The sequence below is a fragment of the Epinephelus lanceolatus genome, chromosome 8 (genome assembly GCF_041903045.1).
Source record: "Epinephelus lanceolatus isolate andai-2023 chromosome 8, ASM4190304v1, whole genome shotgun sequence".
NCBI classification, from domain to species: domain Eukaryota; kingdom Metazoa; phylum Chordata; class Actinopteri; order Perciformes; family Serranidae; genus Epinephelus; species Epinephelus lanceolatus.
Window position 1 is genome coordinate 10,223,112 of NC_135741.1, and position 22,229 is coordinate 10,245,340.

General features: G+C 43.7%; 1 protein-coding gene across 1 annotated transcript in view; it reads right to left on the reverse strand.

Annotated features, from left to right (window-relative positions):
- itga5 (integrin, alpha 5 (fibronectin receptor, alpha polypeptide)) overlaps window positions 1-22,229 on the reverse strand; it is a 50,640-nt gene that overhangs the window by 10,757 nt on the left and 17,654 nt on the right. Inside the window, exons 3-20 of the mRNA XM_033628389.2 lie at window positions 18,240-18,340; window positions 17,563-17,686; window positions 16,013-16,074; window positions 15,885-15,930; window positions 15,672-15,797; window positions 15,525-15,569; window positions 15,234-15,277; window positions 14,955-15,011; window positions 14,288-14,340; window positions 13,909-14,117; window positions 12,410-12,601; window positions 12,277-12,322; window positions 10,874-10,987; window positions 9,484-9,539; window positions 8,911-9,068; window positions 7,904-8,041; window positions 4,194-4,261; window positions 16-166 (exon numbers count right to left, since the gene is read on the reverse strand). Coding sequence (XP_033484280.2) covers window positions 16-166; window positions 4,194-4,261; window positions 7,904-8,041; window positions 8,911-9,068; window positions 9,484-9,539; window positions 10,874-10,987; window positions 12,277-12,322; window positions 12,410-12,601; window positions 13,909-14,117; window positions 14,288-14,340; window positions 14,955-15,011; window positions 15,234-15,277; window positions 15,525-15,569; window positions 15,672-15,797; window positions 15,885-15,930; window positions 16,013-16,074; window positions 17,563-17,686; window positions 18,240-18,340 — 1,790 coding nt within the window. The remainder of the gene's footprint in view (window positions 1-15; window positions 167-4,193; window positions 4,262-7,903; window positions 8,042-8,910; window positions 9,069-9,483; window positions 9,540-10,873; window positions 10,988-12,276; window positions 12,323-12,409; window positions 12,602-13,908; window positions 14,118-14,287; window positions 14,341-14,954; window positions 15,012-15,233; window positions 15,278-15,524; window positions 15,570-15,671; window positions 15,798-15,884; window positions 15,931-16,012; window positions 16,075-17,562; window positions 17,687-18,239; window positions 18,341-22,229) is intronic.

Consider the following 22,229-nt stretch of genomic DNA (forward strand, 5'->3'; position numbering starts at 1 on the left):
TGCATCTCTACTCACCTCATTGTTACGTGCGATACCGCTGTAGTCAGCTTCAGGGGGCAGCACCACATACAGCTCTGCCTCATACGCTCCTCCCTCACCCTCGTTCCTGGCATTGAAAGTCAAGGTCAGCGAGTTGTCATCGCCCAGGTAGACTTCCTTCCTGTTCCTGAGGAGCCAACAAAACAAAAAGGTGATTAGTAACAGGGTCAACGGTCAGGTTAAATGGTGTCAGCACTCCTTAGACAAATAAATGTGATTATAGAGCAGTGTGTTCAGAACAAGTAATTTGACTGGACAAGAGGCATTCCACTGGTGCTGATGTAGAGTACAACATGACTGAATGATTATTTTTTTAGGGCTTTTTGGCTTCATTATAGCACAGCTGGAGATTGACAGGAAAAGGGAAAGACTCGAAGTTCAGCCTATATGAGGCGCACAATCTACCAGATGAGCTAGAGGCTGCCCCATCACTGGGACTTTAAATTGTGGCTCTATCACTCCCCTTTGATGTAAACTGTCAATAAAAGTAACTACTCCACATTAATGGTCATTATAACAAACTTTACACCACAAAGATGAACATATTTCCACCAATAACAGTTGAGTTAAATAATGAATAGTCGTCAAAGGAGGATTAAGGGGAGGAAAGAAGCCTGGATGCTCCACTTCAAACCTCCAGGTGTGCTCATATGACATCAGCTGTTGTTGCAACATACTGTCTGATCAAGCTGTTAACTCATCAGAATCACACATATGACATCATAGCATCTGTCAGCAGACTCTTACACTGGTTGAACATAAGTGGAAACATACAGATAACTGCAGGATGGCACAAGGTAGCTGGCCTGTGGTAACATGTACATCTACACAGAGTAGCAAGCTAGCGTGAAAGCAGGAGAGAGAGATGATATGCAGCAAAGGGTTATGGGTTGGAATCAAACCCACAGCAGCTACAGCATGGACACAGCCTTTGTACATGGGGTGCCTCCTCTACCAGGTGAGCAGTGGGTACCCTAGTGGTGGATATATTAGTGTAAGCTGAGTGAAATAAATTATTTAATATAAATATAAAAATAATAATAAATCATAAGCTGGTGTTGTTTATAGCTGGTAACTAATAAACAGCACGTGTAAAACTGTTGGATAGAACAAAATCACATGAGAGGGAGTGCTGCTGTAATCAGTGGTGTAATATAATAAAGTAATAATACTTTCTTGCATTTTTGGGGGTTTTCTGTACTTTATTTGAGTTTTTATATTTCTGTCAACCTTCACTTTTACACCAATAAATTTCTAATTATGAAAGTTAAAGCATTTTACTCCACTTTTACTTCAGTTTCTATGTATTTCTATGTCCCAGGCAATTTCACTACTTCATTACTACAAAATGAAATCCAAAGGTTTGCTAATCAGTAGTCTTGCAAGTTAGAGCATAAGTTAATCACATAAAGGCAAGTGCAAACAACTGCTCTTAAAGTTTCAATTTCTAGTCAAGCACAAGCTGCATGTCAGATCAGATATGACATGCTAGCAACTACATCCCACTAGATGATGAGACTGATGATGGAGGCAGAAAATGGCGTCCCACAGCAGAGAAGGCAGTTTATAATTCAAGGAGACTTGTGACAAGTAGCTGCACAAATACTGCTCCACTGCAGTGTGTCAGCCCTGGATAGCCAAAGGTTTTCTTTAAATCCTTCCAGTTGTTTTTCTTTAAGTGGAATGCACGCCCCACATTTAAGGTGGTGTATATGTTAAGATGAAATAAACTTCATAATTCTGTCTGCTTGCCTTTTATCACCAGCATTTACTTGTACTTTTGCTTTCAATACTGGTAAGATTACTTTTGTTATACAAGTACAGGAGTTTGCATGTTCTCCCCGTGTCAGCGTGAGTTTTCTCCGGGTACTCCAGCTTCCTCCCACAGTCCAAAGACATGCAGGTTAATTGGTGACTCTAAATTGCCCGTAGGTGAATGGTTGTCTGTCTCTATGTGTCAGCCCTGTGATAGTCTGGTGACCTGTCCAGGCTGTACCCTGCCTCTCGCCCAATGTCAGCTGGGATAGGCTCCAGCCCCCCCCCATGGCCCCCAACAGGATAAGTGGATACGGAGAATGAATGAATGAATGTAAGTACAGTAAATATCAGATACTTTAAGACTTTGACTTTAAATGTATTCTAATAATTGACTTTCTCTTCTCAAAAAGACATTTTCTGGTGATATATCTGCACTTTTACCCGGGTATGGCTTTAGGTACTTCATAAACCACTGGATGTACTGAACACCAGCACAGCTGTGATTCGATCGTAGGCACGAGGCCGCGGGCAACAGCACTCCCTCTCGTGTGATATTGGTTAAATGAAGTCGCTGTTGTGTGTAAACAATGACATTCTTTGTTTGGGTTTGCTGGCAGGAGAGGGGGCAATAAATTGCTGTTGCTTTAATGAAACGAATACATTTTCAGGCTTCGCGCTTGGCACATCTTTTTTATTTAGAGTCCAGCTGTGAAAAACACATCGATTAGATTCATCTCACAAAGCCTCTCCATTAAATGAAAACTTTTCCGATGTGGCAATAAAGTCATACATGCCTAATAACAGAGCGTAGGACTGTAAAACACCTCCCCCTCCCTCGCTTTCTCTCACTCCCTCCACCTCTCTGCGCAGCTAAGAACAATGAGAAATTCCACATGTTGGGCCACACAGACGCTTTTAATTAGCTTGCTCTCATAAAGCAGAGCAGGAGAGCAAGAGGGAGACAATTTGTGAAGCTGATTCTCTGCCAGCCTGCGACTAGTCTGATTCTAACTGGCATTGCACTTTTCAAACCAAACAAAGGCTCAAAATTAGAAAACACCATGAAACCTTTAAGCTTTCCTCAGAGACCCTTGGTCTCACAGGTTATGTGCTTTGGCAGAAGAAGAGAAGAAACAACACTGCAGGAATGATGAATGCTTTTTTTTTCTCATGAAATTCCACTAAATCACGACCATCCCGTCAACCCCTCTTACTGCTATTAGGCGTTCTTAATTTGCAGACAAAAACATGTAGCTATTATTACAAATTGCACCAATCACACTTTCTACGGCTCAATGTCTGGAGCTGCGCTTGGATGGAGCGCAGCACCAACATGCACTCACAGCAGGTTGCTCCATGTGTGATGGATCAGCCATAGATTGAAAAAAAATGGAGGCAGATGGTAGATAAATATAGGAATGTGAAATCGAAATGACAGAGCAGAGAAGGGAGTATCGAGGAGGCTGTTATTTTTGAGAAAAATGCTAACAGATTTCTTAAATCAAAGTGTGGAAGGCAGGGTGCTCCTGACGGCTTCAGAAGCAGGCGAGGTTGGGACTCTGGAGCTCAACTCCCATAACCTTCATTTCCACCAAGCAGCTTGTGACACATTGGAACGTTTGTTTTTGTGTTGCCACTGTCAAAAGTTGTGGATGGTACCAACAGAACCACTGTCCCTGGCTACAACCACTGCTGATTGGTCATACATGCACACACCTGCCATTTATAAACATCCCATCCACTGTGACAGCAACTCTTAATACTCAAGCCTGATCCTGAAGACTTGTATGCTGGAGCCTGGACCACAACATACAAGGCGAAAGTGACTGATGAATTCACAGCCTTGGTAGGAGGGAGTTGACCTTGACTAATGAGGTGCAGGCGTTCCACTGCATTGTTATGCTACTTACAACTGATGCAGTGATTGTAATCAGATAACAACCCAATCTACATTTAAGAGTACTGTCTTTGCTGAAAATGCAAAACAGATCTGGGGTTTAGGTACATGTCTGTATGGGTTAGGTACCAGTTCTAAGTGTACTATACTGAAAGTGTGAGGTGAAAACATGACTATGTCTTCCCTTTCATCTCTTCTGCCTTTTCCCCTTCACTGTTTGTCCTAGCACCTGTAGAGCAGAGCTGCTTCCTGTTTTCAGAAGACGGTGTTCCCTTACTCTACTGCACCACTGTGGCTATTAACAGCCCTCTCTGGTATGTTAAACTAAACAAAGCAGCGGAACAACAAAAACAGCTGTATTTACACTTTAGCACTCAAATCCAAGGTCCCATTTGCACAGTGGAGGTGAAGAGTTCAGTGACCCTGTTCACACTTTGCCATGTACTCTCCATACTCTCTGGGGTGTTTAGAAAATGTATAAGGAAATGAAGAGACTCACCCATGAACTGCAAGCTTCAAGTCAGGAACACAGATGTTGTCTTCTCCACAGTCCAACAGAATCTGAGCCTATAGGATGAACATAAGGGGTTATAAAAGGTTTAATAGGGGGATGTAGACTGTAATAATCATACAATAGATGCACTTCTTTTACACGTGAAGAGAATTAGGCGCACAGGATAAATCAAATATCTGTTTATGGGAGACAATAGGATGAGTGTAGCAAGATGCGACATGTGGTATGACTAATACATTCCACCCCAGCCTCACACAGACACACACCTGCACTGCAGTCCCCCTTATCTACAAGACATCATCACTGCATCATCAGACAGTTACAAACACTATTGTGGCTCAGAGGGACAATGTCTGACTCAGTGAGATCATGACAGGCGCAGACACACACCACCTGAACCAGCTGTCCCCGGCCTGCACACACACATGCTTTCTGTTTGCGGCATGAGCGAAGGAAATGATGAACGGAGGAAGTGTCCGGCCCCAGAGAGGCAGTGCTGGAGGACATACTCCTGTGGAGCTCGAGCACAAAGCTGCCAGCTCCCAGCTCTCACCAGCGTCCCACATCACAGCGCTATGTGGCAAACCACGCTTTTACCACACGCTACGCCACCCAGCGAACCACAGCAGTATATGATCATATGGAGAGGGAGGAGCCTAGAGAAACTTACTGAGACATGGGATATCTCTGTTGACCTGAAAAGCAGAAGTGGGGGCTCAGAGATTACAGTGGAGGGAAACACAAGAAAGGAAAAGAAACACTGCCGGATAAATGGACGACCGCTGAACGTGTGGCAGGGCAGCGGCAGGGAAAGCCCTGCGGATTGCCAAATTGCATCCCGCTGCGCCTGTGACAGTGTGATGATGCTCATGACGAAGAGGATAATAAATAGAAATAGAGGAGGAGATTAGAGAGAGCCAAGCGCCCCCCTTGTCATTACACCATCCAGGGGCTCTAATTATGGACACCATGGTAACCACCATGCTAACTTGGCCACATGTGCACTCTGTATGTCTGTGTAGGGCAGGAGAACGGCGTTCGTAGGCCTGTCACTGTAGTTAAACAACAACAACACTGACCTCAGCATGTGACATAATGAGGGCACTGAAATCAAAACGCTTACTTGGCAAAACAAGTGGAATCCATTAATCAAATTCCCACTCGGTCAGATCTAATTATATTTAAGAGGAACACCACCCAAATTATGAATTCCAAAATGTTTTTTCCATGGTCTGGGAAAGTCCAATCAATATTAGAACACATGAGATACTCTCTCTCAAAGCCAGAGACCAAAGACGGAAGTCTCAAACTTGTCATAGACATGTCATAGGGTATCAAGTCTGGAGCTGCTCTATAGACAACTCTTTTTTTGCACAGGGGTTGCTCTACAGGGGCACTATGAAGTCCCTTCTTTACACCACCTTGGCATTTTAACAAAGAATCAAACACCGCTGGCAACATGTCGCTCCAGTGTGTGATTTTAGAGAGCATGACAGTATGGCAAGTGTGAAATATAACATACACGTCAGCAGCTCTTCTTTTTTTTTAAAGATTATTTTTTGGGGCTTTAATGCCTTTAATGGGCAGGACAGTGTGAAGGGGGGAGAGAAAGAGGGGATGACACACAGCAAAGGGCCGCAGGCTGGAATCAAACCCACGGCCACTGCAACAAGGACAATGCCTTTGTACATGGGGTGCCTGCTCTATCCACTAAGCCACGACACCCAACATCAGCAGCTCCTTTTAAACAATAACAACGGCATGACGTGGTACTAACTATCAGTTACCGTCCTTGGCATATGGCGCTGATCTCGTCCTATGCCTGGAGGGTAAGGAGATCCCAGAGCTCATTGTCTCCTAATTTTACTGATATTTTCTGCCACTGTCTTTCTTCTTCGAGTTAGCTGCTAACTGCTATCACCTGCTTTTTAAATCTCCCACCAGGGGGTCGCACACATAACATGTTGTGAAAAGGGTCTTCTGGTCAGCTGTACCTTTTACATGGATGTTGATTCGGAGGGAAAGGCACTTCAAAATAAAAGCTCTGTGCTGAAAGTTCACTTTACTTCACAAACTTGACATGTTCATGAGTCACTTGCGGTCTATTCAGAATGGACCTGCAGCCCACTTTTGGACCATGACCCATCAGTTGGGAATCACTGATCTAGAACATCTTACCCATTTCATTGTCTATGGAGCAGCACCAGACTTTATACCCTATGACATCACCAAAGTGAGATTTAGCACTGTCACTTTTGGATTTGTTCATGCTTACTAATATTTTTGGACTGCCTTAGACCACAGGAATAACATGTGTTAATCTTAAAAATGGGCGTAGTTCCCCTTTAAGAACAATGAGGGCATTGATGCACCATTGCAGCCATTTCCAAGCTCTAAAAAGGTGACAACAACTGGGATCCTTTCTGGTTTTCCACAAACAAATGCTTTTGTACAAGATCTGAGAATAATTGCAATTAATAGATCCATCATAATGTCTTAACTGCTTATAGAAACATGTGGACTGTGTTAAGATGAGAGAGACTGAGACTGTGCCGAGCACATCAACCATTTCTCATTCTCACTCCAGCTTGAATAGAGTAGGAACTTGGCAGAGTCCGTGAAATGTTACATGGGCTGCCACGCATTCTCAGAGCATATGTGGGAATCAATAGGGCATCGTGTGTCTGATCAAGGCCAAGGCTGCGGTATAACAGCCTCCCTTCACCATTTATACACTGTTGCATTAACACAGACTAAAGTAAGATTAATGAAATGTGTTGGCAGTCTGACACTACTCCTACTCTCCCTTTTACACACAAACAGATCAGGTTTGCCCTTGTTGGGTGTTTGGTGAAAAGGGGCTTTTCCAGGTTTAAGGATGATGTTTAGCTCAGGCTCGTCTCAAGGTCTTGGTTCAGCGATAGACCACATCTGTTGGAGGCCCCAACAGCTTTGATATCTAGGAAGGACATCAATGACAGGGTTCAAGTCCTGATCCAACAAGATAGAAACAAACCACGAGAGAGAGAGAAAAAGAGGGGAAGATAAAACTGCGCTGATTGCCATTCCCCAAACGCTACAATCCGGTTGCTAAACTCACATATGGTGAACGCCGTGCCACAGCTGAAAGGATACCCACATGTTTAGCCAACTTAACTCACTGCCAGAGGAAAACTGGCAAAATGCCGCAAGATTTCAACCAGATAGGCAAGCAGCCCAACTGTGCCCCACCCAGAAATATCAACCAACCTTCTGTGTCTGCAGCTCTGGAATGAGTCACCTATATACCGTTATGCAGCTAAGCAGGCTGAGAACAATTCCTGCTGGGATGGGGAAACACTCCACTGTACATATGCATCACATTTTCATTTTGAAAAACAGCTTTCCAGACACTCTGGACCTCTTCCCAGCGGAGTAGTTTAGAATTTACATTAAAAAAGAACATGCTCTTTCATCAGGGACAGGAGAACGCCAGTGAGTAGCTGGCTGGTGATACGGGGTATGATTACTCATAGTGGCGGATATTCTTATCATCAGCTCAGTGAGAATGAGCCAAAGCAATCTAAGAACCATATGTACGTTATTAAAGAACACTGCCACACCATATATTGATGCTACAAGACCCGTAGATCACTCCAGGGTTAGTTAACTGTGCTAGATAGAAGACAGAGAGAGTAAAATGTACGTCAATATACCTTCTGCTCAATTACGCTGGTGGTCTGATAGTTGAGGATGGGCCGCAGGCCGTGGGAGTCGGCAGCAGCTTTTGGATCCAAGCTGAAGTTCAAGGCCACATAAATGGGGGAGAGTTTATCTCTGAAGTCTTTCTCATCCTGCAGTCAAAGAAACACATACAAGGGTGTTAGTCAGATGCAGTTTGTGCAGAAAGTGAGAATCTGCTGGGCAAGAATATCACAGGATTTCGGTACACAGCATAATCGCAAAAAACAGCCACAGCTGCTGCTTTATATTTTTTAGAAAACCTGCTTTTATTGCACATTTTTTGTCAGTGATTATGATTACTGAAATTGCTTAAGGGACAGTGCACCCCCAAATCAAGAATACATACTTTTCCTCTTACCTGATATTGTGCGTAGAAATATCTGCCTTCTCTGGCTTATAATGGAACTGAATGGCCCTCGGCAGCTTGTGGTGCTCAAAGCGCCAAAAATGCATTTTAAAAACTCAACAGCAATGTCTCTTTCTAGAAATCATGACCAGTTACTCAAGATAATCCACAGACTTTGTTGTTAGGAGTTGCATATAGGAACTATATATACAAACGCCACTGAGCTAGCTAGCATAACAGCTCAGCCAAGGAGGATGCCAATAATGTTTGTCCATGCACACTTCCTGATTCGGCTGGCAGGTGTAGTTCGGTAGAAAGAAAATAGTTCCTGCATGAAACTGCTCACAACAAGGTCTTTGGAATATCTGGAGTTACTGGATCATGATTTCTGGAAAGAGACACTGCTGTTGGCGCTTTGAGCACAACAAGCCGAGTGCCATCTAGTCCCATTATATTTGAGGGAAGGCAGACATCTCTACAGCCACTATCTCCAACACTCTGCAACTCACACCAAACAATCTAAGGTAAGAGGAAAAATGTGTGTTTTGGATTTTGGGGTGAACTGTCTCTTTCAGTCTCAGACGAAATAATAACTGTCATAGATGTTTTTTACTAGTGAGAAAGAGGGCTTACTCTTAGGTAGATCTTGGTGTTGTTGCACACACGCTCGCCATGCCGCACTCTCACACTCCTCTGGAGCGAGGGCTGCTGGGAATCCAAGAACAGAGCCCTCCTCACTGCACCTTTCTGCTTGTGTTTATTGCTATCGAGCTGCACCTCCACCTGGAAATCTGGAACACACAGACAAATGAGCATTCATGGCATGATGAATGTTCTTGAGTCACGTAATGACAGGTTTAAAAAAAGGCCTCCTTAAAGCCTACGAAGCACACACAGTGTAGTCAATGTAACTCAACGGCACGGGGAACACTTGTATATAAGGGAAGGAGTAATTAGAGATAATAACTAGGGGTTGATATAGAAGGAGACTGAGCACAGAAGAGGTTTGATCATTAAGAGGTGGATCACAGAAGATATTTTTGCATGCTGCACTCCCTTCTTTGTCATAACAAAATCCAAAAATCCCCATCAGCTGCCAAAACACTTTAACCTACAGACGTGTTATGGATTTAAAACATTACCACTGGTGGCTATTCAACAGTTTCCTTACTAGTAATAAAGTGCAGATGTGGAAAATTGGCTCACCTAAGATGTCTGGTAGGTGCTTCCCATCGGCAGATATGCAGAAACTCAGGTTGACACTGTTTTGGACAGGAGGGACAGGGGCATGATGAGGGAAGCATATTCATATATGGCAGAGATTCAGTATAAATACACTGTGCACACAAGGACACCTCACTTGCCCCCGCTTGTTCTCTCACTTTCTCTCATGGCCCATTTTTCTGGTGTCAGCTCCTTACATGGTTCACATTACAAGGCACGAGACGTAATGGGAATACGATGCATAATATGAAAAAAATGCCAAATGTTTGGAGACATGCTGGCATCCGACCGCTTTCGCCAGCCAAGTTGATAAATCGGTGTGTCTCCGTTTCCACACACAGCCCCCCCACACAAAAGGAATAGCGGAGTTAAGAAGGGTGAAATTGGGTGAGGACTCAGGTTTCAGTGCTGACCAGTCAATGGCTGTCTATATAAGCCTGTAGCTCTCTCCCATGACATCAGCTGCACAACATGCTGCTGCTGTCCAAAAGTCTGCACCCCCAAAACCCCCAATCCTTTTACTAGTAAACCCACACAAGAGGCACAGAGCAAACACTGGAAGAAGTGAGAAAGGAAAAAGGGAGAGATTGTCGGGAAAAAAACACAGGAAAGGGAAGAGAGGTGAAAAATGAGACAGAAAGACACAGTGTACAAGGACTTCTTTCGAGGAGCAGTAATAACTTCATGTATAAGCTCCTGTGTCTGCCCGTTTCTGCACAACTGTGTGCGCACGCTCACGGGAGTCTACGTGTCCTGATGTTTCCCAGCTGTGTTCCACCACCAAACAATATCTCATTCAAAGCAAAAAACCTTCCAGCCCCTCCCCTCCCTCGCTCCCTCCCATTATCCCTTGTGCTCTCCTTTCACCCCCACCAAAAACTCCTCATCACCAGGCAACGTAGTGTAATCAAGACACATGTGTATACAAGAGTTTCCTTTATGGATCAGGATCTGGAAAAGGGGGCGAAAGCAGACACATGAGCACGGTGTCAACCATGTTGAGCAGCGAGCAACCGTCGTCTGTTTCCTCTCCCCGTTTCTGGCTGTGCACATTTGGTGGAGGCCAAAAAAGGCTAACAATGCTGCTATTCAGCATGTTATTCCTCTGCTCCTCAACAGAAACAGTGTGATATGAAGACATTTTGAAAATGGGTCAGATAAGAACAGCTCTCGATACAACTTAAAACCGTGACTGCTGATAGACAGGATATTGCTTATCAGAACTTCCTGCCAGGATAGGAGTGTTTATGCATGTGAAGGAAGTGGGGAAGCCCATCTTTTGGCAGAGGGGTCAAACAAAATACCAACACAGAAGTAGTGAAGCAGAGTCACAGGAAGCTGAGGGTTGATACTGGACATGCTGAACACTCACCAGGAAACAGGAACGCTGGTGTTTCCACTGGTGACGATGCAGTTCTTCTCTTCAGGGTTGATCATGGTGGGGTAAACTGTCAGAGAGGCACTGGTGTTGACGATTGGGCGGGATCTGTGGGTAAAGAGTGTAGATTGAAGACTCAGTCAGCAAAGATTAAATATCCTCTTTTACTGGCTTAAAGGACCAGCTTGACATTTAGGGAAATATGCTTATTGCAGTTGCCGAGAGTTAAATACGAAGATCGATACCTATCACATGTATGTTTGTCAAAGAGACGCTGACATTATCTAAGCTTAGCAATAAAGACTAGAAATGAAGGGAAACAGCCAGAGGTGTGGACTGGAGTCACTTGGACTTGGACTCTAGTTAGACTTAAGTCACAAATTTGATGAAATTAGACTCAACTTGAAAAGACTTCTCGACTTGGACTTCAATACCAATGACTCATGACTTCAACTGGACATGAGCCTTTTGACTTGAAAATACTTGTTACCTTCTCTTCAGCCCATCAATTAGAAAGTATTTCTAATCAAATAAATGAATTTGCCTTCTTTTCTTAAATCAACTACTGTTAACAATATTCATTCCCAGCAATTGTACACTTGATTCCTCAGATGATCCACTTTGTTTGAACCAGTTGGCCACATTCAATCAAGCTGTAGGAAAGAAACATGAAGAACTAAGATCACATTACTGAGGGCCAGCTGGAAAAAATGATGCAGAAGATAATTTCGTTCTCATATAAAAACTACGCAGTGGTCAACAAAAAAAAAAAAATTGCAGTATCCAAAATGTGCGGGCCGAAAATTGTGGCTGAAGATATAACAACTTCCAACTTTGTACAACATTTGAAGTTGCCCAAAGAATGGTACGCTGAGGCTAATATTAACAAAGCTAGTGAGCTAATGCTTAGCCAACATTAGCCTAACAACTGACAAATAAATACAAGTTTCAAAAGCGTCCATGATTTTTGTAAATGTAATATATCATTATTCTTTTATTATAATGGCAACAAATTTGGTGATGAGTGTATTGTGACTTATTTACAACTCAAAACTAAAAATTCAAGACTTTGGACTTGACTTAAGACTTGAGTACAAAGACCTGAGATTCACTTGTGATTTTCAAAGCTATGACTCGGCCCCATTCTGGAAACAGCTAGCTAGCCCTCCCTAAAGGTAAAAAAAAAAAAAAAATCAGCCTACCAACAAATTTTTATTTTTTTACCTTTGGACAAAGTCAGGCTAGATGTTTACCTCTGTTTTCAGTCTTTATGCTAAGCTAAACTAACTGTCCATCTAGACATGAGTTTTCATTTTCTTAGCAAGAAATCCAATAAACATGTTTCCCACAATGCTGAACTGTTTATTGCACAGAGTAATTTATTCAAAGCAACATACCTATATAGAACTGCCTTACTAACACCAAAAGCACCAACAATGAGATCTGAGGAAAGACAGGAACAGAATTAGACAACATACCAAAAAGATTAAGAGTGCACAATGGTCATTGCACTCTTCCAGCCTCACTGACCTGGGTATCCATTCATGTCCAGGTCCTGAGCACCCCTGAGGGAAAATCCAAAGCTGGCAGGAATACTCCCAGCGGCCCACTGGCCAGTGATCACCTGAGATGGCTTTTCCCTGAGTCCTTCTGAGTATCCATTATAGATGTAGACAAGTCCCTGCCGTTCCTCTCCTCCAAACGGACAGCTGATAGCCACGTCTGCCAAAAAGGCCAAAAGTGAGGAAATATATTAGACTGCAGCCACAGTGGTGATGTGCAGAGGTTAACAGAGAAAGTAGCTAATATTATAAGGTCAAACATTCCTTTTAGTATCGAGACTTAGGGTCTACAGCCAGCGGCTCTGTGAGGCTATACTTGAGTATAAATGATAGGTTTGCAAATTAGCAGTAAACACAAAATACAGCTGAGGCTAATCGTGTCATTGGATTTGCTGGTCATAAACTTAAGTTTTACCAAATTAAGGGTGAGCTAGAGGAAAAGTCAGTGGATCACCAAAGTCATTAGTCTTCATCCTTTTGGGACCATGAAATGAAATGTGCAAAATGTTAAGACCATTAATCTAGACCAAAGTGCTGGACTGGCCAACCATCCAACCAACATTTTCATTCCAAGCTCTGTCACTAGGGTGCTGAAAAAAGGTTTGTCTGGGTTTGAAAGTTCGCTTACCAAACCTCCAATCATTAAATTAATCATAGTAGGTGTCCTCTTACCAGGTGTCCTTCTTTGCCTTTGTGTGATACCGTATTACGTAATTTGTAAAAACCTTTAAGTACTGACACTATTTCTACATACAGTATTTATATGTAAAACTCCCATTTTAAACTCCACTAAGCATGTACTCTGTAAGTTACACAATTAGCATGTTACCAATGATAGCTAGCGAAACATGCTAGAAGTTAATGCTAACTTCTTGTGGCACAGTGCATAGGGTCTTTTTGAAATATGCCTCAAAAGTTAAATTTTTTCACCTAAAGTTTTTTTTTTTCCAATTTTTTTATTCGAGGCAAATCCCACACTGAAAAATAGGAACAAGTAGTTTCGCCTTCAAGTTTATGGATGTTTCCACAGGACTGAATGGACTTTAGGTTGACTCACATACATACATGAAGCTTAAACAACAGCAACATCGCTGACAAAGCTAACAGTGCTAACCACAGGGGAATCGGAGTAGGCACTACGCTTCTGCGACAGCACTGTCCCAATATCAGCGGTAACTGCTGTATGAGTGCAGTGAAAAGTGGCAGCAATGAGCCAGAAGGACCACACTGGGATAACAATAACAAACCACAGATAAGCTTATGATTGTGATTATAGCACTAGCATGGCTTCCTTTTCAGGAGGCTATTACTCCACTACATCTTAATATAGCAAATACTGGTTTGCTGCAGTTTTAATGCCCCGAATGTCGCATACAGAACCATAAAATAAATCTTGATGCTAACTACTTTCACTTCAAAATATTTCATCAGTCTATTGTCCATCCCCATTACAATCCCCATGCTTACCATTGTAACCATCCTGGTTCAGATCTCCCAATGGTGCAATGGTGCTACCAAATCTCCCATACACCTGGTTGCCTGTCAGTTGAGGTAGGCGGAGCTCCAGGTCCATAGGGCCACGCTGTAGGTAAATATAGACCCGGCCCATCTCTTCCAGACGACCATCAGAGCCCCGGACCATGAACATGGGAGCTCCCACCAGCAGGTCAGCCATCCTGCAGACGAGGAAGGAAAATCAGACAAACTCATTTAGGCTCAGACACATCGACGCCTGTAATGGGTCGCTGGTGGCATCCAATAGATTCTGCCAGCTAATTACCTGGCAAGAAGAGACGGAGGAAGACAGGGAGGATGAGGAAAAACAGACAGGGACGAGGCTACTCACCCATCACTGTTGATGTCAGTCGATGCCACGGCGTAGCCAAAATATGATCCCATCTGTGAAGCAAAGATTTTCCATTAATTTGGCCAATGAAAACGTCATTATTTAAAGGCATTAATATAATCAAGATTTGTTCCTTGATAATACAAAATAGTCATGCTACTACAAATTTCCTTGCTTTCTGCATAACTAGAAAAAAAGGAGTCTTGAAGGAAACATGAGGGCTTGATGGGTTTCACAGTTAAGGCCCAGTTTGGTGCTGATTCTGTTCCAGCTCGGTTTCATTTTCTGAATTGTCTGTCATGACCCTCGAGTCTAAAAAGCACAGACATCGTAGGAGGAGGCTAAATTGCCAGAGTGTAAGCAAATTCACTTGTGATTTTATTTATTCAGCTGAGTCAATCATCACTGTTTAAATGAGCTCAGTGCTTTTCTATTCCCAGAACCATTTTGCACAAATTGCCACTGCACTTTCGCCTCAATAACTGAACTTTACAGCAAACCACGAAAGAGACCAAAATCTAGTTAAGAGAGCGTTGTAAAGGAAATTATTTTTTTGCTTACACTTACTCAACAAATTAAGAGCTCTCATGAGGAGCTGAGTAATGAAAACAGAGAGGAAGTGGAGCGTGAAGGAACTTTCTGTAGAGGCTGGAGCTCTCCGACTCACCTGCTCGCCAGTGTAGTTGATCATGGTCTTCAGATCTGTACCGTTCAGAACAGACACCTGCAACACAGCAGCCGCATATGGTGAACATCTTTTTTATAATGTAAGCACTATCTCTAGTATGGAATTCACTGCAAAAATAATTCCCACTGTGACAACATCTCTGGGGCTATTTTCTTTCTTTGACTTTCCTGTATCTGTCCCAAATCTAAGGCCCAGGCCTCTCGCTCTAAAAGCACCAAAGTGAGTGCCAAAATGAGAGTGATGATTAAGCTTTCTTACCGAACCATAAAGCATGAGTCCTTTTGGAACACCGGCCACAAAATCTGGAGGTGCACAGAGAGATGAAGCAAAGATTTAGAAGGGAAAATATACAGGTCAAGCCCAGCAGGAGGGTAAGAGAATTCCAGTGCTGACAACGTTTCCAGCTCAATAATCATGTAAAATATTGTAGCTGACTTCAGTTTATGTTCACTTCAGTTTAAATATTTGCCTTGCTATTATGTGTTTTTTCTCTTGTACGCTTCACCTAACTTTGGCCGTGTGCATGCATACCCTATTTTATTGACTTACCTTCCACTTGATCGCCACTGAATTCCCCAACAGCAACAGAGTAGCCTGCAGACAAGAGGACAGATATGAGCCTCAGCTGGCATGGCAAGTTATGTGTGAGTGTGCAGCCATCGTTAAAACAACCAGAATCATAGAAGCCTCTCTTACCTTGGTAGCTGTCATCATGTTTAGACTCGACCTGTTTGGTTTGGATCTGGCCGCCCACAGACTGCATAAAATAGCCCGGGTAGTACGCTTTGATAATTTCCTCCTTCGCTGCAGAGATCACCTGACCTAAAGTACGACGAGGAGAAATAGAAAATAACTTTGAGGCTTGGTTTTTCTAAATTTTCGCGTGGTTGATCGGTATGTCCAACATACCTTGCCAATAGTAGCTGCCTGGCCCTCCCAACACCACTTTGCCATCCTGAAAGATAAAACCTGTGAATTACTACAATGAAAAAGGAAAGATTATCCAGGTTGTTCACTAACAGGAACATAGTTATTACCGTTGTGAAGTCAGCGCTGAATCCTCCCTGACAGTAGCCTTGTCCCACCGGATCACTGATCTCTGAAACACACAGAAGTGGAGCATCATGAATTATTGTAATAATATTCAAGAGCTTCTGCTTTTGAGGCACGACTACATCAGCAAAGACAGGTTTCCTTATTTACCACCCAGAAGGAGGGCAGCTGTCTTATTAAAGGTGACCTATGCTTTTTCTGTTTAATATATAATGTTATGATGTTGGATACTCATATTAAACGCAGCCAAGGTTTCAAATAATGAGGTAAACATATGTAAAATAACCCCAGTGAGCAAAAACCTCAGGCTGCAGACTGTTATGAATACTCCTGATGCCAGTGTTGTTTTCTACTTTGGCTCCAAGCTGATGTAAGCTTGTGATGGATTTGCTCCAGGCTTACTACTGAAAGTAGCAGTTAGCCTACACTGATACATGTAGCTACATGCTAACATCAGGGAAACATGTAACCTTGTTTGCTAGTATTGTTAATTTGTAGCCAATTTAGGATCATATTCCTGCTGGGACATGTCCAGTTTTGTTTAGAAGCTTTTATTGGTGATTTTTACTGGGAGAAAGTGACACTATACACAGTCATTCCCCGGCTGTATGAAGCTACATGCTAACATCAGGGAAACATGTAATCTTGGTGGCTAATGTTGTTAATTTCTCCTCAATAACTGATCATATTCCTGTTCAATAGGTCTGGTTGTGTTTAGAAGCTTTAATCGGTGGTTGTTAACAGTGAAAAGAGCCTGTATTAAAGTAATTTCCCAGCTGCAAGTACACTGCTAACATACATGAAGCTACAAGCTAACATCAGGGAAACAATCTTGCTTGTGTTGATTAGTTCTCCAAGATTTTGAATCATATTCCTGCTGGAACATGTCCAGCAGTGTTTAGAAGCTTTTATTGGGGATTTTTACCCGGAGAAAGTGACTCTATATAGTCATTCCCCTGTTTCGAGTACAGTTCTGTAAAAAGCTACATGCTAACCTCAGGGAAACATGAAAACTTGGTCGCTGAAGTTGTATTTTCTCTAAGATTTCGGATCATATTCTTGCTGGAACATGTCTGGTTGGGTTTAGAGGTTTAAATAGTAGATTTTTAACAGGAGAAAGTGCTGCTTTACAGTCATTCTCCAGCTGAATGTAGCCTACACTATTGCATGTAGCTACATGCTAACATCGGGGAAACATGTAGCCTTGGTTTGCTGATATTGTTTATTTCTCCCTGATTTCAGATCATATTCCTGTTGAAAAGGTCTGGTTGTGTTTAGAGGCTTTTATTGGTGATTTTTAACAGCAGAAAAAGCCTCTAAATTTAAGTCATTTCTCAGCCGAAAGTACACTGCTGATGTACATGAAGCTACAAGGTAACATCAGGATCAGCAATCTTGGTTGCCGCTGTTGTTAATTTCTCCGAGATTTGGGGATCATATTCCTGCTGGAACATGTCCCCTTTGAGATACCCTACGTGACAAACAAACAACCACTGCAAACGTCAATGAAGATCTGAAGAGAGGTGTCAGTTACCTGTGCGGCAGGGTGCATACTCCACAAACTTGGTGAAATTATGCACTGAGAGGTAGCAGGTTCCTGTTGCATCAGAACGGGGAACATCTTTTTCAGTACGCCAGGAGTAGAGAGGGGCGCAGGCCTGGGTAGAGAGGAGGTGGAGAGTGATGGGGATTGGTGGGTGGGGGGAAGGGGAGGGAGGAGATGTGGTGATGAATGGGGTGAACTTTTAGGTGGGAGATGTTTTTCCAGTTGCAACATCACACTGGTGAACTCCGGGGGAGACCCAGGCTAAGGTCAGCAGTACATCTGGAGCAGGGTAACCACGTAACTCAACCCAGGTCACAACCCGGACTATCAGACCAAACAAGAGGCGGCTCAACTTTGATGTCACGGGGGGAGGCACAAAACATTTCTTTATGGTGTCTCGAGACTGGAGGTGAGAACTGGACCTGAATGACAACAACTTAATGGACAGTAATCTGTGAGACAAATTTCTAACAAAGAACATACACATCCCCCCCTGACATCAGAGAGAGACATCACTCAGAGGTTCTCACAGCCCAGTGGCCAGAGTTGGCTTCACTGAAAGCCCCAATCATAACAGCAAAGAGCACCAGTGGTGTGGCGCTGAGCTGAAATTCTAGTCCATTTCTTCCCAACCCCCAAAATCATCCCTGAGAGTGTCACCTTACCAGAATTGTGTCACCGTGAGAACGCACAGTGGCTCCGAACCATTGGTGGGACTTGAAATCGACCTGATGTTCTGTGTCGTTGAGCAGGACCTTGCGATCCCCTGAGAAACACAAGAAAATAACACTGAGTAAAAGCTCTATGACAAAACATGCATTCCTTCAATTGGGTCTCCTTGCATGGAGTTGAATATCTTAATTCTGCCTTCCCCTTCCAGGCCCTCGGAAACATCTGGACAGTTGGCAGAAAGCAGGCTTTAGGACTCCAGTTGCACTATTTTTCATGCAAAGACAATCAGGGTGAGAATTTGAAAAGTATGGTATTTGCTGCTCGGCCACTGATCACATGATAATAGCTCTCTTAGCCCGGCCGGGTTTGGACCTGGCTTAACCCCGCTGACCCTTCGCTCTGTTTGACCACCTGGCCACTAATGCTGATCTCCCACTTCATCGCTTTGACAGCAGCAGGTGACATGACAGATGGTCCGGGGAGTCAGGTTTAAACACAACTTTATTGGAAGACAGATGTTACATCTGTGCTGCAATGGAGAATGAAATCCTAACAAATTGATTAGACAAGGAAGTCGCACCACTATCAGTTCATACACGAGGGCTGGCTCTTATAGTATGAGCTGACATCTATAAGGGAAGTGCAAATGTGAGGTCAAGAGCAACCGAACCACTCCTACTTAACCCTTTGCAGACCTCAGACTCATTTCTCCTGTAGACTTTGTCAAACCACAGGCATATAGACTGAATCACAATGTTTTTTTACAGTAACTTCTGGGTAGAACAGAATATTTTCACAGCTTTACTTTGCCATCATACAGTCCTTTCAGATGGGGAACTGAAACCGTTATCTCAAAGCCTCTAGACTCATTAATAATCAGACTGGATATGCTGGTCTGCCGCTGCCTTGATCAGTTAGTGTGTGAGATAAAGCAGTGAAAATTTTCCAAATGTAGCATACACTTGAACTGATATTGATCTCTTAGGTGGCTAAAGTATGTTTTGCTGCAGCCCCATCCACAGCAGTACATTGCTCAACTTCTGTGCCATAGATTTGGTTTATGAAAGATGCTAGCAAAGGAACAAAAAATAAAATAAGCACAGCAGAAACTTCAGATAGGTCAAACCACTATGTTAACTATATATCTTTAAAAGTTACAGTTGCAGCTGAAAATGACAACAGAAATAAACAAGTTTGCCTTTTGCACATATCTCTGCATTTCAAAACAAATTGAACAACAGCCAAACAACTGATGGAGCAGCTGATTGATGGAAGGGAGTCAGCTGATAGATCATATGATTCCTTTCTATGCAACCAATTGAATCTCATTCAGGGCGCCCTATTTAAACTGCTCTGGCCTGCCTACTGCCGCTGCTTCCTCTGCAAGCTGCTTTGCAACCTGCCTCCACCCCAGCTCCTCCTTTTCATGCTGTGTCTGACTCATCAATGTCATTGCTGCTGCTCTCCCTGCCTTAGCCTTTCCATGTAGGCACATGGAAGGGCAGGGAGGTTTACCTCTCTGCCTAAGGCTTTCCTTATTTGCACATGAAGGGGCAGACAAGTGTGTTCTCTCTGCCTTATGGCTTTCAACGCAGGCACGTGGAAGGGCGGCAAGGTGTGCTCTCTCAGCCTTAGGCTTTCCACGTAGGTGCATGGAAGAGGCTTTCTGTATAGGCTCGAGGAAAGGCAGAGGGGCCCAGAACAGAGCCATACCGCCAAATGCAATTCTGCAAATGGAAATAAAGTTTTCTTTGACAAAAGTGTCCCTGACCAAATTGCCAATTGCCTGTCTATTCGTAAGTGTTTGCACAGCATCGTGGTGATTCTGTCAACTGCAAAAACAGCAGAGCAGAGACTGATAACAGGGGCTGAGGATTAGTAGATACTGCAAGAGATCACGACCTATGTGGATGTGAAGAAAGCAGGCTGTGTGTCAGGCCTCTCTCTCCATGACTGTCCGCCCCTGGTCTTCCCTCCCAGCCAACTAGGCAGCCTGGAGTTGCTCCGTGTCTTTGTGGAAACAGCGAAGGGGCCAGGGTCCAAGGAAAACATACACACTCTGGCCCGGCTTCCTCATAGCAACCTCACAGTCATCTCTGTTTAGGCATACACTTCTCTCCCCCTTCCCCTGTTTTCATTTTCAGTATTATCTCTATCTTCCTATTCATTTTTCTTGCACTTTCTCGCCATAGTCTCCACGTCTACATGGCCCTTTCTCTCCGTGCTTTCAGGGAGTGCTGCTCCCCCTCACCCCAGACAGTAAGCAGAGAGATTATAGTTTTTTAATAACCAGACTGTATTTCTGCTTAATCTCCATCTGGGGTTTCCTGCTAACGTTATTCATCACAGGCCTACAGCAGCGGGCCCTGCACCCAGAGAATTTAGTAGCCACTGTGAAAAGAAGTGCTTCAGCCATACAGTTAATAACATGACCAGCACTTCAAACGGCTCCTTATGAGCATGTTACTTTAACTAATCTGCCATAACTGCATGGTGCTTTTTCTTAAAGGGTATACCTCCTTAATATTTTCATAACTCAGAGGTCTTTGTTTGGATAAGGCCAATGCAAAGCCACCAGGGAGAGGTCGGAGCTGCAGGGCGACTGTGTTTGAGTCATGTTACCAAGGCAACCTGCAGAAAGTCCTCTTGTAATTCATACTGCATAACTGTGATCTCGCCATGTAAAAGAGAGGAAGCACATCAGCGTACCCGCCTAAAGAAGCTCAAGTTCTCACATGGCAGCATTCGTTCTAGTATTAGTTCTGTGTCAGTATGACGGGTGATGAAAAGTCGTGTTTGTTGTCTGCGAGCAGCTGAAGGCAGCCAGCTGGAGTCACGTGAAATGCTTTCCATGAAAACAGAGGGGGGACAGAGGGAAACCCAGAGAAGGCACACAACAACATTTGACCGAAGAAACCCCCATGGGAGGCTGGTTAGAGCAGTGTGCTGATGTGACATGGTGCCCGGCCTGGTCTCTCCCGGGACCATCAGAGCAGTGTGGGGGTCTGGAGATCGTCCATAGACTCACTCTCGCCTTTGAACTGTGTGTGTGTGTCGACAGCCATTAGTGGGGTTAGAGCCTCTCATTTTGTGTGTGTGTGTGTGTGTGTATTTTTGTGTGTGTCAGTGGGGTCGAAGACAAATGGCCAAATTCACTCATCACATCAGCTGCCCCTGTGGGAGAACCGGCAGCAGGAGAACAGAGGGGGACAGAGCGGAGGAACAGAGCTCTGGTTTCTCCCTCTTTCCTCCTTCCCCTCTGGCCTTCATACCCTCCCTCCCTCCCTCCCTTCCTCCCTTCCTGTATGTGCCCTTCTCACACCGTCCCTACTGCCCTCGCTCCCCTCGCCCCCCTTCTCAGCTCTTATCTCAATGGAAGAGGAAGTGGATGGGAGGGAGCCTCTGGCCACTTTGACCCAATTAGTTAGGCTAATTAAGAGAGGCTACGGCCTGTAGGTCAGAGCTCAAACACACCAACAGACAGTGAAGCTACATCCACACTAATACCTCTGTTTTTAAGTGGCATTATAAATTGAAAAAGATCTTAGTACACTGGAGTGTTGTAGCTCTGTTTCAGGTTTAATCTCTGTCCATACTAACAAATTTATCACATGACCATTCATGTGCACCGGACATGTTCGTGCCAGTGTGAACAGGAAGCAGATTGTCTACTCTGTGGTAGGGCTGTCACGATAACCACAAAATTGCAATACTGTGCAACTGAAATGTCAACCAAAGGTGATGGCAAGCAACTGCAACAACTCCTACATTCATGTTGTTGTTGTTTGTTTTCATGGCAGTACTGTGTATTTACTGTATGCTACAAATGCTAGCTGCATGACGAGTGGCTGTGCATCTATTCTGTGCTGAGCGCTGCACATTTGCCGTTATTTCCTGGTCGCCCAGAGTTTAGAAACAATTCAACTTTAGGTAGAACACTAGAGTGCCACATCATTGGCAGTCTTTACTGAGCTGTCCAATCA